The sequence below is a fragment of the Acanthochromis polyacanthus genome, chromosome 23 (genome assembly GCF_021347895.1).
Source record: "Acanthochromis polyacanthus isolate Apoly-LR-REF ecotype Palm Island chromosome 23, KAUST_Apoly_ChrSc, whole genome shotgun sequence".
Taxonomy (NCBI): domain Eukaryota; kingdom Metazoa; phylum Chordata; class Actinopteri; family Pomacentridae; genus Acanthochromis; species Acanthochromis polyacanthus.
The window spans coordinates 53,508-70,053 of NC_067135.1; the positions used below are offsets into that span (position 1 = coordinate 53,508).

The window sequence follows — 16,546 nt, forward strand, 5'->3', positions numbered from 1 at the left end:
TGAATTGCTACCTATGGAATATTTGACATATTGGTCCAGGGGGACAATAGGACAATTCTATCATATATGGACTCCCTTCCTTGATTATGTAGGCCCAAGAATATGCACTATTTTATGGAGGGCTCTGCCTAACCCGAGAAAAGATGGCTAGTGGATAAGGGGAACGATATGTTGTCGGTATGACTTTACCCACTGGTTGTATCTTGTAACAATGTTGAAATAATTGGATATCTTACTTTAAAAGGTAAGATTGTGCTGTGCTCTGTGTATAAGTTGAGAATGTGCTGTGTTTTTTTGTTTGTTTGTTTGTTTTTTGTTGTTTCGGTGGGGGTGGGGTGTAAATGTAAAATGTACGCACTGTTTGATTAGGATGTGATGCTTGATTGTTAATAAAAATATAAAAAATTAAAAAAAAAAAGAAAAGAAAAGAAAGAGCAGAGTCAGGGAGGAGATGGATCAGAGGCCAGCAGCAGGGACAAGGATGTAGGGTCTTTACAGGTAAGGAGAGATTATAACTTCCTGAAAATAAGATATCTATTGCAGGGAGAAGCCAGGCAGTACTGATCATTTCATGTTCAGTGTTTGGCACCTTTGGCTACTCGTCCAGTAGATGTTCAAGGGACATTGTTGTCAACTAGAGTTTGGCCACTAAAACTTTAGATTTTATAGTTTGAAGTTTTATACTTGATAGTTTAAAGAACTAGCCTAGTTGGTCCCCTGGTATTGTACTGTGGCTGTTAGGGAGTATGTGGTTCTTTAGCCACTAAGGACGGTGCAATTAAATGTAAGAGAATGATAGATTGCTCTGAAAAATTTGTCCCCCTCACTTCTGAGATGGTGGTTACGCCCATGTCAGCACCCCATCTTGACAGAAAAAAAACAGAAATGTAGAAATTTTTGCAAATTTATTAAAAAAGAAAAACTGAAATATCACAGGTGATGAGCAGTGCCTGGTTTTCTCCACACATACCGCTTAGAATTAACACCAAAAAGTTCAGTCTTGGTCTCATCAGACCAGAAAATCTTATTTCTCATAGTCTGGGAGTCCTTCTTGTGTTTTTTGGCAAACTCTATGAGGGCTTTCATGTGTCTTGCACTGAGGAGAGGCTTCCGTCGGGCCACTCTGCCATAAAGCTCCGACTGGTGGAGGGCTGCAGTGATAGTTGACTTTGTGGAACTTTCTCTTATCTCCCGACTGCATCTCTGGAGCTCAGCCACAGTGATCTTTGGGTTCTTCTTCACCTCTCTCACCAAGGCTCTTCTCCCACCATTGCTCAGTTCGGCTGGACGGTCAGGTCTAGGAAGAGTTGTGGTCGTCCCAAACTTCTTCCATTTGAGGATTATGGAGGCCACTGTGCTCTGAGTAACCTTGAGTGCTGCAGAAATTCTTTTGTAACCTTGGCCAGATCTGTGCCTTGCCACAATTCTGTCTCTGAGCTCCTTGGGCAGTTCCTTCAACCTCATGATTCTCATTTGCTCTGACATGCACTGTGAGCTATAAGGTCTTATATAGACAGCAGTGTGCCTTTCCTAATCAAGTCCAATCAGTTTAATTAAACACAGCTGGACTCCAATAAAGAAGCAGAACCATCTCGAGGAGGATCAGAAGAAATGGACAGCATGTGAGTTAAATATGAATGTCGCTGCAAAGGGTCTGAATACTTCTGACCATGTGATATTTCAGTTTTTCTTTTTTAATAAATTTGCAAAAATTTCTACATTTCTGTTTTTTTCTGTCAAGATGGGGTGCTGAGTGTACATTAATGAGAAATAAAATGAACTTTTTTGATTTTGGCAAATGGCTGCAATGACACAGAGAGTGAAAAATTTCAAGGGGTCTGAATACTTTCCGTACCCACTGTATATACAAGATACAGTGTAAATAAATGTTCAGACACAGAAATTGAGACAGTTGTTCTTTTGTAATGTTTTCATGTCAGACACTTCTTCTCAATAAATCCTCAGTAAAAAAGACCAAAAAAAACATGAGTTTCGATATCTTCCTACCATTCTGTCAAATCGTGCAACGAGTCAATCAAAATTGAAAACCCTACAGAGCAGTCACTCATTATTCATTGAGACAGATGGTTTGAGAGGAGTAAAAGAGAATATTTTGTCAAAGCACAGACAGCACCTCTCAGCCACATACAATGCAGTATTGGACTTTGTAGTGTATGTAAGACTGTATGATTGAGTGGATGTGAGACTTTGATAGTGTGTGTGCAAGAGAGAATGAATAATGATGTTAATCCTTATAAGTACATTATTATTTATTGAAAATAATGGCAAAATAATGATATTTCCTCGATGATTTAAATACATTACATACAGTTCTGGTCAAATGTCAGAAAAGAACAAATTGCCATTCATAACAATACAGATCTTCTCGTAAAAGTGACCTGATCAGTGGATCAGTAGGACCAGCAGTAAATATTTATATTGGAGTGACTGGTGAACGTGCAGCATTATGTGCTGGGGATATTCTGTGTGGAGACCTGGGGAAATAAACCTATTCAGGATATCTCGGTTCAGTTTGTGCTATTGGCCAGAGCGTAAGACGTCATGGCAACAGCGTAAGGGTTGGTGAGGTGCTTTGCAAACTCTGGACACACAGAAAAGAGAAAAAGAAAGACTGGAGAGCAGAGTAGTCATGTTGTGGTCAAAACAGCAATCACCACCAGCCATTATGATAATCAATTAACTGATCAGAGTCATTTCTTGTGTCAATTCTCTCATTCAAACTTTAGAAATTTGAATACTTTCTGGATTCCTTTCTTCTCTGACAGCAAATTGAAATATTTGGGATGCAGACAAAGTTGGATATTTGAGGACATCATTTTGGATCTGTTGGCTTCACTGACAGGCACCTTTTAGCTAAAGCAGCCCAACAATATACACCGGTACATGCAGGTGTTACTTAAGAAGCCATCCACTGTTTTATATTTACAGACTGTTAAAGTCACTTAAGCAGATCAGCACTACTGTTTGTTGTAGGAACCTTCACACTTTAGCGGCAAATGTTACTCAAAATATAGTTGCAATTTCTGGTCAGTAAGTTCTCATTATAATGACAGTTTCTTTCCAGTAAAGGAAAGAGGAAAAACATATTGGCTTAAAATGTGATCAAATCCAGCTAAACACAACAGAGTAAACGGCTCCTCGGAAATCAGGTGTTGTGCAATTTTCACACTCCCCGGAAAAATCTGACTCCCCCTTTGCGTGAACGCACGCGACTTAAGGCCCGGTCACACCGCCCGAACTTTGCTGGAGCGTTCCTGGAGCGGTGAAAAAAATTCATCACCGCTCGTAACCGTTCACCACCGTTTAACAGAAGTTGGCCCCCGTTAAAGCAACACCGTATACGCTCGGCCACCGCTGATGTTTCTGGAGGGGCCCTCCTACCGCTCCGAAAGTTTTGAGCTGCACAAAATATTGCGAGCGGTGAGGAGGGGGCAATTTTCCGCCCCGGCAAAGTTCACCCCCGGTCCACCAACGCCCAGTCAAAGTTTGGCACCGCTAGACGCAAGTTCGTGGACGCTTGGGTCCGCTCGGCCAACGCAGAAATCTTGAACGCTGGACCACCGCTGCTTCGCCAGCGTTGCCCGGGCGGCAATTAAACGTTGCACAAACTTCGGTGGAGCGGTTGTAAGCGTTTTACGAGCGGACACGGGGTTGCTGGACCGGTGTCGGGCATTGAAGCAGCGATCCATGGCGGCGATGAACTTTGGTTTGGCGTTGGTATAGAGGTGTCGGCGCGGGACCAGAATTTGGATATAAATACGGGGAGAAATGGACCAGGAGCTCATTTGGAATCCAGCTGGCGTTGAGTTCAGACCTCATCTATATCCAATTTGCTCAAAGTTACAGTAAAACTGTATCACCATGGATGCTGAGAGACTTGCTATGATTGGTGCACTAGTCCAGCAGCAGAATCAGAACCTCCTCAGATTGCAACAAGCTGTTGACAGAAGGAGAAGAGAGAGAAGAAGGAGAGACAGAGTTGTGTGGGTCAGACAGTGGACACTGAGAAGGCCTGAACATGGACGGTATGACAAGCTGATGGTGGAGCTGAGGAATGAGGATCCACGAGCCTTCCAGCAGTAAAATACATAACAGTATTTTTTCACAGTTGTTAAATATTTCTTGACACAACCAGTGGGCCACATCTATTTACCTGACTCCATTGCTTCAGCTGCCTGCTCAGTAATGATCTTCTTGGAGGCTGCTGCTTTCCTTCTCCAGCCTTCCTCTTCTTTTGTCCACGTGGCATGATGAACTTCAACTGTCGACTTCTATCAAAAATCTATCAGAACTTGTATCAAAACGATCCGTTCAGTTCCGTAGTCACAAGCGGTATGCCACTAAACCAACTTTATACCCCCGCCGAGCCAAGGCCCGCATGCGCAGAACGCCGCTAAACCAACGCTAAAGCAATGCCCGTGTTTTCGATTTTTTTCCCATTTTGTGCCCGGTGACGAGCGTTGTCAAAATTCGGCCCCCCCTCCCTACCGTTCAAGGAACGCTCCAGCAAAGTTCGGGCGGTGTGACCGGGTCTTTACGTTTCACTCTGTGGCCACTTGACGGGTTTTCTGTTGTACGTTTACTGTTTTTGCTGTTGTTTTCGGGTTAAATGTGATTAAGTACCGACCTGCAGACATGTTTTCCTGTTAAACATGATTAGGTGACGTGTTTCTCCTCCTCTTCTCATCCGTATGTGTGCACCCTAAATGGCATCGGGGAGATTCTACGCTACTCTCAGCTTCACTCCTATGAGGACATCCGGACAGGACAGGATCAGAGCCCGAGAGATAGTAAGAGTTGCGACATTCCCATAGGGTGCCGTTGTACGCTTTCTTCCAGTCTACTTCCGGGTTGTGGAGGCTTGTTTAGTTCCAAGCACCGCTTCGACAGTGATAGCCACCGTTCGTTTGCACTGCAGGTTGTTGAGTATATGTGGAGGTAAGTTGATGAAATGCCGACCTCTTTTGAATTGTCAACTGCCTATGTTTTATCAGAGGCTCTTTATGATGCATATGCTGTGCTTTATTTGTATTTGCGCAGCGCAATTATATATATATTTTTATCTTGGTAGACGACCGAATTTCTGCTACTTTTGTTAGCTCGACTCTGCTGTTAGCTGTGAAGTTATCTCCAGGGATATATTGACGGATTAATTGTTGATGAGTCGCTACCTCTTTTTAATTTTAACGTCTTTATATTATATCAGAAGCCCTTTGTGGTGCATACATTTATCTGTATTTGTGAATATTGGCAGATGACCGACTTTCAGGCATTGCCATGTGCTTGTTAGCTCTTCTTTGAAAGCTACCGAGCTACATCGCTGCCTCTTTTTAATTGTCAAGACTACGTCTGTCAGGAATGTGTGATGTCAGGTATTCTCAGGGACTTTGAGAGTATCGCGAGACGAGAGACAAACAAGGAAGTAGCCTGGGAAAAACGTGTGCACTGTGAATTATCGGAGGTGGAATAAAAACGACATCTTGAGAGCACCAAAGACTATTTATTTTACATATAAACCCTTCACATGGTGTCAGAATGGCGAAATTCCAGCCCCCGGAAAGTTTTTGCTTTGAGAAACCCTCAGAATGGCCTGAATGGAAGAAACGTTTCACGAGGTACAGAATAGCAACTAAACTGGACAAAGAGGAGGGCCCAGTTCAAGTTAGCACGCTGGTGTATGCGCTCGGTAAGGAGGCAGAAAGCATTCTCAGCTCATTTACCTTTGAAGATGAAGCAGCTGAGTCGGACTATGATACTGTGTTAGCAAAATTTGATGCATACTTCATCCCGAGGCGCAATGTGATCCACGAACGGGCGTGTTTCAATCAGAGGGTGCAACGGCCAGGGGAGCGTGCAGAGACATTTATTCGCGCACTTTATGAGTTGTCTGAGAACTGCTCGTTTGGCACAAACCGTGAGGAAAACATAAGAGACAGAATAGTGGTGGGGATCCTTGATAAGGATCTTTCCCAGAAACTGCAAATGCTCCCAAATCTCACGCTGGAGATGGCTATACTGGAGACACGACAGTCAGAAGATGTCAAAGCCCAAGTCAGCCAACAGGGGGAGCCGGCGTGCACCGTGCAAGAGATAGCTCAACGTGACGGCAGCGGGGCAAAACCAAGATGGCAGCGCCCACAGAGGGACCGGCTGAGAGACGGTGACAGTGCAGCTGACCGGGGGAAATGTGGCCGGTGTGGGAAAACATCACACAGGCGGGAGGAGGATTGCCCAGCAAGGAGGTCTACCTGCAACAAGTGTGGAAAAAGGGGCCACTGGGAGAGAGTGTGCAAAAGTAAACTGGTGAGGGAAGTGATTGATGATGGTGACTGTGAAGAGCAGGAAGATTACTATCTAGGCTCAGTTAACAGCACAACTGACAACAATGATGAATGGACTGTCACATTGAACATTGAGGGCTCACCAGTAGATTTTAAAATCGACACTGGGGCTGATTGTAGCATCATAAGTGAAACTATGTACAAAGCCCTCCAGAAGAAAACCGTCTTACAGAGGCCAAAGAAAATACTGAGTGGTCCTGGGGGAGGGCTTAACTGTTTGGGGCAGTTTATAACAAAGACTAGCTACAAAGACAGATCTTACACATTCAGACTCTATGTTGTTCGAGGACAGAGTGTAAACAACCTACTTAGTAGGCCAGCAGCCTTAGCTATGGGGCTAGTAAAACGAGTATATGAGATTAACAGCGAGCAAGAGTTTGGACTACTGAAAACCCAACCAGTTAAAATCGTGCTCCAAGACAACGCCCAGCCCTACGCAGTCTGCACAGCACGGCGTGTACCCATACCCCTCTTGGCTGCAGTGAAAGAGGAGTTAGGTCGCATGGAGGCCAACGACATCATCGAGGCTGTGACTGAACCAACGGAGTGGTGCGCCCCGATGGTGCCCGTTCCAAAGAAGTCTGGAAAAGCACGCATCTGTGTCGACCTGAAGAAGCTTAATAAAGCCGTCAAAAGAGAGCGTTTCATACTACCAACATCAGAGGAAATGATAACCCAGCTCAGTGGCTCTACTGTCTTCTCTTCACTAGACGCTGCCTCGGGATTCTGGCAGATCCCGCTGGACAAGGACAGCCAGAGACTAACTACCTTCATCACACCATTCGGAAGGTACTGCTTTAAACGTCTTCCTTTTGGAATCACCAGTGCGCCGGAGATATTCCAAAGAAAAATGGTGGAGACACTGGAGGGACTGGAGGGCGTGGCTGTATATATGGATGACATCATCTGCCATGGGAAAGACATGAGAGAACACGACGAGCGTCTGGAAAAGGTCACTGAGCGCCTGGAGGCTGCCGGTCTAAAACTGAACTCGGAAAAGTGCGTTCTGAGAAAGAGTGAGTTACACTTCCTGGGCCAGGTTATCAACAGAGAGGGCGTCCGTCCTGACCCTGAGAAGGTGTCGGCTATTAATAAACTTGAGCCACCTGTGAACGTCCAAGAGCTCCGGAGGGTTCTCGGCATGATAACCTACCTGGGCAAATACATCCCAGACCTCTCCACAGTGGGCCAACCTTTGTACGCACTCTTAAAGTCTGATGCAGCATGGATGTGGGGTCCAGCCCAGCAGACAGCTTTTGAGAAAATCAAAGAGCTCCTCACAACATCACCTACCTTGGTGTACTACGATGTCAACAAGGCGACAGCGGTCTCGGCGGACGCGAGCAGTTATGGGATAGGAGGCGTCCTGTTACAGCTCCATGGCGCAGAGTGGAGACCTGTGGCATACTGCTCAAGACGACTGACCGAGGCTGAGACTCGGTACGCTCAAATCGAAAAAGAGTGCCTTGCGAGCGTGTGGGCATGTGAGCGTTTTCAGATGTACCTCTATGGCCTATCGTCTTTCAAACTCATCACAGATCACAAACCGCGTGTCCCTCTCATGAACTCTCGAGACCTCGATAACGTGCCCCTCCGCTGTCAGAGACTCCTTATGCGGTTAATGAGATTCAACCCAGTGGCGGAGCACATGCCGGGGAAGACTTTAGTTGTAGCAGACCTCCTTTCTAGGAGCCCACAGACAGAGACAGGACCCGGCCCAACCAGCCCTGCCGACATTGAGTGCTACGTTGCAGCGGTGATGAGCAGCATCCCCGCATCAACCAGGAGAATGGACAGCATCCGGACTGAGACAGCAGCTGACGGGCAGCTCCAACTGGTTATCAGGTACATACAGTCAGGCTGGCCCGAGCATGCAGCACAAACAGACTCCAGTGTTAGGGAATACTTTACAGTCAGAGACGAACTATCTGTGCATGAAGGAATAGTAACGAGAGGGTGCAGGATAGTAATACCCACTACACTGAGGTCAGAGATACTAGATCGCATACACGAGGGACACCAGGGGCTCAACAAATGTAGAGAGAGAGCCAACACCTCAGTATGGTGGCCTGGCATGGCTTTACAAATTACACACAAAGTAGAGAGCTGCATGTACTGTCGTGAGCACAGAAGAGCACAAAACAGAGAACCTCTTCTGCCAACGCCCCTCCCAGACAGACCGTGGCAGAAGATTGGCATTGATCTATGTGAACATGAGAGAGAGAACTTCCTAGTCATAGCAGATTACTACTCGAGATATTTAGAGATACTCCATATGCCAACCACAACGAGTGCTCAAGTAGTTCTTAAACTGAAGGCCACCTTTGCTCGTTTTGGGATTGCTGAGGAAGTCATCAGTGACAACGGGCCTCAATTCAGAAGTGACATTTTTAGAGACTTTGCCCGTGAGATGGACTTTAAACACACAACCTCTAGCCCCCACAACCCACAAGGGAATGGGTTCGCAGAACGCGCTGTCCAAACGGCCAAGAGGATTTTGAGGCAAACTGATCCTCTGTCTGCTCTCATGATTTACAGGTCCTCGCCACACAGCAGTACGGGTGTCAGCCCCGCAGAGCTGCTCATGGGCAGAAAAATCAGGACGACACTGCCCACCCTGAACAAGAACTTGCAACCGAAGTGGCCGAATAGAGAGCAAGTCAGAGCACGGGACACTGTGGAGAAGAGCAAACAGGCATTCTACTTCAACAGACATCATGGGGTGAGACCACTCGCACCACTGCAGCAAGGCGACCATGTCCTCACCAGACTGGATAACGACAAGACATGGGCCACACCGGCTGTAGTGGCTGGTGAGAGTACTACGCAGAGGTCTTATCTCGTCGAGACTGGGCAGGGGACTCTGTACAGGCGAAACCGTCGCCATCTGCAAGCGGTGCCCACTGCTGGGGCTCCGGTGAGGGGCAACACAAACTTTGAAACAGATACACCAGACACTCAGGCAGGCCCGACCTTGGGATCCCCTGGTCCTGGGGTGAACTCTGATGGACAGTTCCAGACCCGGTCGGGTAGACGAGTGAAACCTGTCCAGAGACTTGACCTGTGAGGGGACTGTTTATTTGAATCGTTTCGTTAAAAAAAAAAAAAAAAAAGAATGAAAGAAGGTTATACTTTGTAGTACTTTGTATTTTGAATTTTGCAAATGTTCCCATTTATCCTATGCACTAGTTCTAAACATAACTGAAAGTATTCTCGCTTTAGCCTTAATAGGGCACTGTTGTTACATAAATTTAGAAAGTGTTGTTGTTAATTGCACTAAGTTAGTAGTTAATAATAATTGCCTTATCTTAAAAGGGGAGATGTCAGGAATGTGTGATGTCAGGTATTCTCAGGGACTTTGAGAGTATCGCGAGACGAGAGACAAACAAGGAAGTAGCCTGGGAAAAACGTGTGCACTGTGAATTATCGGAGGTGGAATAAAAACGACATCTTGAGAGCACCAAAGACTATTTATTTTACATATAAACCCTTCACAACGTCCTTTATATGAGACCCTTTATAATGCATAAACTTATACTTGTAAGTATTTAACAAATATATTTATTAATATCTATCGTATCTATCTATCCGCCAGTATCCCGAGAGCCCTCACTGAAGACACGAAGACCCTCATTGTTTCTCCCATTGTCAATAAAACATACTATTTCATTCATCAAAGCATAATGAGTTGTTATTCTTGAATATATATTTTGTGTATGTCTAAAAATGGTTATAGTGAGTCAACTCCTGCCTCATCAGAAGTGGCTGGACACTATCTGCTGAATGGACTGTTGTTACTCTGCTTTTCAATAACTCTCAGACTACGGGTAAGTGAATCAGAGAAATATAGACATTGTCTGGAAATACAATAATCCAGCTGGACATCTTCAATCATCTTACATTTCTGTGTAAAAGTCGATTTTCCATGCTAACACGAATGTGAAACATTCCCTCCAAAACCCCAAAAGTGTCTTTAATATGTCACCTTACGGCTCAAAATGTAAAACTGACATTTACATATATACTCCAATGAATTAATAATCAAACAAGTACTCGGAGGTGTGATTTTATTCCTTTTCTACCGTGAAATCGCCGCTCTCAGTCCCATAGAAGGAAATGACAGCGCTGCCTGTTTGGAACTATTCAGGCTTACATGAACCACGTGACCGCCCCGCTGCGAGAGCATGAGTGTCGCAACTCTTACTATCTCTAGGTCTCTGGAAAGGATGTAATCGCCAAATATTATTTTTATTGGGCCAGTTAAGAATATATAGAATTGAAATTCTTTAATCCCACACCTGGGAAATTATTTGCTACAACAGCTAAAACACCAAATCACAACAAGTTTAAAAAAAAACTAGTAAATTAGTCTGTAAGAACAGAATAATAAAATAAGGGGCTAAATGATCACAGTATGGCAGATTAAGAACTTGCCTCAGACAACAGCCACCATTAAATGATTGTATTTTACACGTTTATTTTCAGGACTCACTAGGAAATTGACAAAGTTGAGCTTTCTGGAGATTTAAACTCCTATCAATAGTTAAAATTGATGAAAAAAGCACAAAATAAAATATATGTATTAATTCTTCACACATCTTTATGATTGGTCATCTGCTGACAACTGAACCAGTTTCACCTGCACAGCGAGCAGATGAAGCACACGAGTCACTTTAAAAACAATAAGTGGTCACACTTGATTTCACTGTTGTTTTGACTTCATGTTGCGTCTCTACCTCAAGTATATTAATGAACGGATTTAAATGAGAAGGAAATAAGATGTGAAAGTGCACAGAATTACAAACAAAACAACAGAGAGACTCAGTAAAATGATCAGCAGAGTTGTGACTTCCAGGTTTCTGACTACAGAACAGCTTCACTGCTTCGACCACAAATCAACACTGTCCATCCACTCACTGCGTCAAGGACCTACAAACATGATACACACCTGCTCACAGTCTGTTATTTACTATTTGAACCTGATAATCACACAACTTTCAAGTGAAATGTGAGACACTGTTGGTTCTAATCAGCGTCAAGAGTGATTTGAATTTCCCTCAGAATTAATAAAGTATCTGTCTATCTCCTGCAGCTGATGATAAGAAACAACAGCGGCTTCGAGTTTTATTTAACCAAGAAGCAGGAGTGTGAACAAATCAGTGAAGAAGTTACTTTGCTTAAGTTGGGTCTGTCTTAACTTCTCCTCAGTGGTTGCAAAAATACAAAGCAGCCACAATCACAAAGCTCCAGTTCTGCTCTTTCTTTGTGCGATAACATGAACATATCAATGTACAGATTTTAACACATCTGCAAAATAACACTTCTTTGCAATGATCTGCATGTGGATTAGAGGTGTAGTTCAGTTGGTACCTAAAGTTCTCTTACGTAAAGTCGAGGCAGATGAGCATTGAGCTATGCAAATCAGTGTCTGTGAAACACATGCAAACTATGTTTGCGTAACTACATTTACACAAGTTACACTGTCAGGAAAAGCTCAGATAAAAAACCCCAATAAAATCAATATGGATTTTATTTTTTTTCTGTTATTGCACTGGACATGGGGCTGCTCAGTGGGATACTGGGTCGCACTTTCGCCTTGCAGCAAGAATATCCCCGGTTCGAATCCCGGGGTGGGCCTGGGATCTTTCTGCATGGAGTTTGCATGTTCTCCCTGAGCATGTGTGGGTTTTCTCCGGGCACTCCGGCTTCCTCCCACAGTCCAAAAAAATATGCTGAGGTTAATTGGTTACTCTAAATTGCCCGTAGGTGTGAATGTGAGTGTGATTGTTTGTGTGTACATGTAGCCCTGCGACAGACTGGCGACCTGTCCAGGGTGTCCCCTGCCTTCGCCCCGAGTCAGCTGGGATAGGCTCCAGCACCCCCCGCAACCCTAATGAGGATAAAGTGGTGTATAGAGAATGGATGGCTGTACTGGATATTATCTGCCATTAAAAAATGAAAATCTTTAGAAAGTTCTTTATTTGCCTAATCTTAGTATACATCATTTTGTTTCAAATAATTATTTGGAAACTTTAAGTATTTTTTCCTGATTTAAATACAATAATTAAAAAAAACACAGGTAAGATAACATTTGCATTTGTACAAATACAGATGGAAAATCTGAGGATTTGTTAACTTGGCAGTTTTGGGCTGTTTTTTTGGTTAACATGAAAATGAATGCTTTATTCTGTTCCGTTACTTGACATTATCTGTAATCAAGAAAAACGGAGTGAATCTATACACTGATAGTAAACTGCTGAATAAAAAGCTAAAGTTAAAATTATTACACAGAAGAGCACTGAGCAGCCATGTGTTTGTAGATCATTCTGTAAAAAAAGTGAATGTTGTCCTGTGAGACATTTGCAGCTCATTTGACTTCAAGGAGTCTCTACATGGGGATCATCTTATTTGCAACATTTGCATGGATGGTAAGGATATAGGCCACTTTGGGTGATGTAGTGTTCAAAAGCATTTACATGCATGATCCATGGCGCCACTTTCCCTAAAGTGAACAACCCAATGACGTTTCTCAGAGAAACCAAGCAGGAATAGGCTTTGAATATTAAGGCGAGTCTCCTTTTACTGTCCACAGAGCTGCATCATGATGGACAGCATCTGGCTGGGTGTCTGGTGTCTCTCAGAGTCAGTCAATTCTTCGTTTATTGTTAAACAGAGCTTATATTGTGTATTACTGGACAAAGGGTTACTCTGTTCATTTAGAGTCCATGCTGTATTTTCAGAAGTCTTGTGTTTTCCTCACAGGGTGGCTCGTCCTCCCGCCTGCTCCCTCCGTCAGTACTACTTTGTCAACAAACCTTTACACTTGAATGAAGCTCAGACCTACTGCAGACAGAACTACACAGACCTGGCCACTTTGAAAAACACTGAAGACGTGAAGGAACTGGAGAGTCTGGTTTCATTTGCTAACGTAGAGTCTGAGGTCTGGTTTCGGGTCTGTACAATGAGATCAACTGGAAGTGGTCGGATGGGTTTACAGGAAGCGGGCTGAGTTTCGGGAGCTGGAAAGCTGGTGGAAAAGACTCTGAAATGGGTCCCTTCTGTGTGGCCACTTGGACAGAATGGCTCGTGGGAAAATTGTGAGACGCGGAAATCATTTATTTTTACCATGGTAAGGATAGGCATTGTATATTTTAATTTGAAATGCCATAGCCATAAAGTTCGCATCAATTTCATGAGTTCAGACAACAGCTTACTGAAATTCTGTTCAAACCAACAAACTATTTAGACTTTGGGGAATTTGCTCTTTCTTCTACAGTCAAAGCTGTTTTATTTACTTAATGATCAGTAGCATGATCACAAGTCTAAAAGTTCTTCCAACTGCGTGTGTGTGTGTGTGTGTTCTCCACAAGACATCTCAATACCATCAAACATCAGTCATTACTAGAATACTTCATCATTATGTGTTTTAGACATCTGTTTTAACTCTATTTTCAGTCTAACAGCATTTGCTATGATATCTTCTTTTCGCACATTGTGCTCAAAAGATACTACCACTACAGAGGATACTAGTGAATTCAAGAGGAAGTTAAAATGAAGTTTATCAAGCCAATTTCATTCACTTTCAAATTAAGTGATGTTTAAAGTTTGAGTACACAACATTTTAAGCTGAAGCGATTTAAAAAGTTAAAATCAGAAAAGTAGTGTTTTTATCTTACAGTTCAGTGGTTAGAATGTGTCACTTGAAATACGTTTCAAAGTGTGTTCACAAAATCAGCATGTGAACTCATTTCACTCCTAAAACTGCAGGAACAGAAGACAATCGTCAGTTTGTTCTTATCCAGACGTCCAAGAGTTGGTCCGATGCTCAGAAGTACTGCAGGGAGAACTTGTTGATCTGGCCACTGTGAGGAACGACAACGAGCAGCAAGAAGGTCTGGAACAAACTGTTGATTAAAACGGCATGGATCGGCCTGTTCGGAGATCCTGATCTTTACTGGTCTGATGGGAGCAGCTTCTCCTGGTCCAACTTCAATGGTTTCAACTCCGATCGGCTCCATGACAGCCTCATGTGGTTCCATGTCTCTGAAGAGATCCATGAAATGGAAGCTCTCGAACTGTGAACAAAGGTTCCCCTTTGTGTGCCACAGAGTCCCTGGTGAGTGTTTTACTGACCATCACTTATTTACATTCATGTGCTGTATACAACGAAAGCAGCTTCAAGGATTTCTGCTCTCTTTTTATGTTTGGATGCAGACATAAGGCATGGTAAGGGTGGTGAAGTTGAGGTTTGAATTGAAGGACGACTCCGTGGATCTGAACAACCCTGAGGTCAAAGCAGAACTCCTGAAAAAGGTAAGTGTCCAAAACTCCACCCCGACACGTCACAAACATTCAGAGTAGATCACAGGAAGAATGAAAAGGTAACTTTAAAGAACAAAACAGATTTAGATTAATACCAACTGGCAGGAAACTCTCTCACAGAATCACCTGCAAGTTCTCACAATCTTTTCAAATCATATATTTAATCAAATTTTAACTGAACAGCTTAAGAAAAAAATCATTTTCAGTAAAACTCCCATGAAGTCAATATCATGTTTAATGTCAGCATTCAGAGGATGATGTCAGGAACACAGATGATGATCTGAGATGACAAAGGACGAATGTTCTCCAACCAACATTCACAAAAAGCTGCTCAGACAGTATGGCCGCCTCAGATCATTTGTGTTATAATAAAGGTGGAATATTTTGTCATTTTGTTGAAGGAACACGATAGAATGAAAACTGGTACATTTACAGAAATGTTGATTAATGTGCACTGTCCCTGTTCAAATAAACTAATAAAATAAAATAAAACAAAACATTTAGTTCTGAGATCATTCCAGCACAACGGTTTAACAACGTTCTCGTGAAATACTTTTCGGAAGTCTTTAGTCACCCTGCTTTTAAGAAAAAGAAATAAAATTGAAAACTTCAGTAGAACTTTCTCAAAATGCTTTTCTAACAGTCAGATTGTCACTGCATGTTTGACCGTTGCTGCCATGTTGTTCTCCCAGCTGCAGGACAGACTGGAGGAGAACGGAGTGAGTGGAGTCACCCTGAGGTGGAGAGAACAGCCTGATGGGAAAGCGTTCCACAAGGAGGAGACTCAAGGAACCTGTCCTGCAACTCCTCAAACAGCAGTGTGTTAACCAACAGCGCCCTCTTCTGTACCAATGTGTTTATTACTGCCTCTGGGTTCACTGCAGTTTATTTTAGACTCCTGCTATCCACCGGTTTTGTGTGTGGGTGGAACTTTTTCTTGCAACTTTCACAGCAAACTCATAAGCTGATATCTACAATTACAGCTGTTTGTTATTTAAGTGCTTTTTAGTTGGCAGGCTAATATGAATTTCTGTTATTTTGCAGAGTGGTTCTGGATGCATCATATTTACTGTGTGTGTTTGTATCATCGTAAATAACAAAGAAAGAAAAATAAATATTCTAAGAAAAAAATGAAGCCTGTTTTATGTGAGGAATGTTTTTCTTTTTATGTATTCTGTAATTTCACATTTGTTGCTCCCATTGCTTATTTCTGCATTTTATAGCACAAACTTGACTTTTAGGATCATCTCAAGTGCAAGAAAGGAGGATTACAGGCATCCTGCTGCAGATCTTCTTGGTTCTCTTCTGTCAAAAGTGCTTCAATGAGGTATTTTAGTTTTCACGTTTAAGTGAGAAACTTTACTGTCCTTGTTGAAAATAGTATTTGGTTTCAGGACAAAACAAAGATGAAGACTAATGAAGTTACTTTTACAAAAACATTTTCACAAATCAGTGAACAAGCAGCTATTTAAGAATATTACTCTTCATTCTGTCCAATTTAATCCAGATAGAGACAAAAAGAACCATAACGAGTTCCCATTACATTGGAGGATTTGAAAAACAGTTATTAGATCCCGGTGTCTTCTCAGGTTTTGTGCATAAATTGTGCAAGAATTTAAAGCTGCTGAGAACTGAGTACTTGGTGGAGTTACAATAACCAGAGTCTATACAAAAAAAAAATACTGAAGACTACACTAATCCATGTAAGGCTTGACCTAGGCAGGAGAACAAGACTACAGAGAACTAGAACTATACATCTAACAGAGTAAACAACAACACGGTCAGTCTAGCACTAGCAAACCCAAGAGTGGATCAGTTGATACATATCACTATTGAACCCAGAGAAGGATCATTTGACCCTA

The 16,546-nt window shown here is 43.0% G+C and overlaps 1 protein-coding gene across 1 annotated transcript; it reads left to right on the plus strand.

Annotated features, from left to right (window-relative positions):
• The first annotated feature begins 5,377 nt into the window (after positions 1-5,377).
• LOC127532433 (uncharacterized) lies at positions 5,378-9,447 on the plus strand. The gene is made up of 2 exons (XM_051944086.1): positions 5,378-8,207; positions 8,901-9,447. The coding sequence occupies exons 1-2, from the start codon at positions 5,557-5,559 to the stop codon at positions 9,427-9,429; spliced, it is 3,180 nt and encodes a 1,059-aa protein (XP_051800046.1). The 5' UTR covers positions 5,378-5,556; the 3' UTR covers positions 9,430-9,447.
• Positions 9,448-16,546: the final 7,099 nt, after the last annotated feature.

Excerpts from the sequence above, each read along its gene's own strand:
- LOC127532433 (XM_051944086.1), top strand. The coding sequence starts at position 5,557 with ATGGCGAAATTCCAGCCCCCGGAAAGTTTTTGCTTTGAGAAACCCTCA. Across the intron at positions 8,208-8,900 it reads CAGCTCCAACTGGTTATCAG|GTCCTCGCCACACAGCAGTA; the intron begins GTACATACAGTC and ends CATGATTTACAG.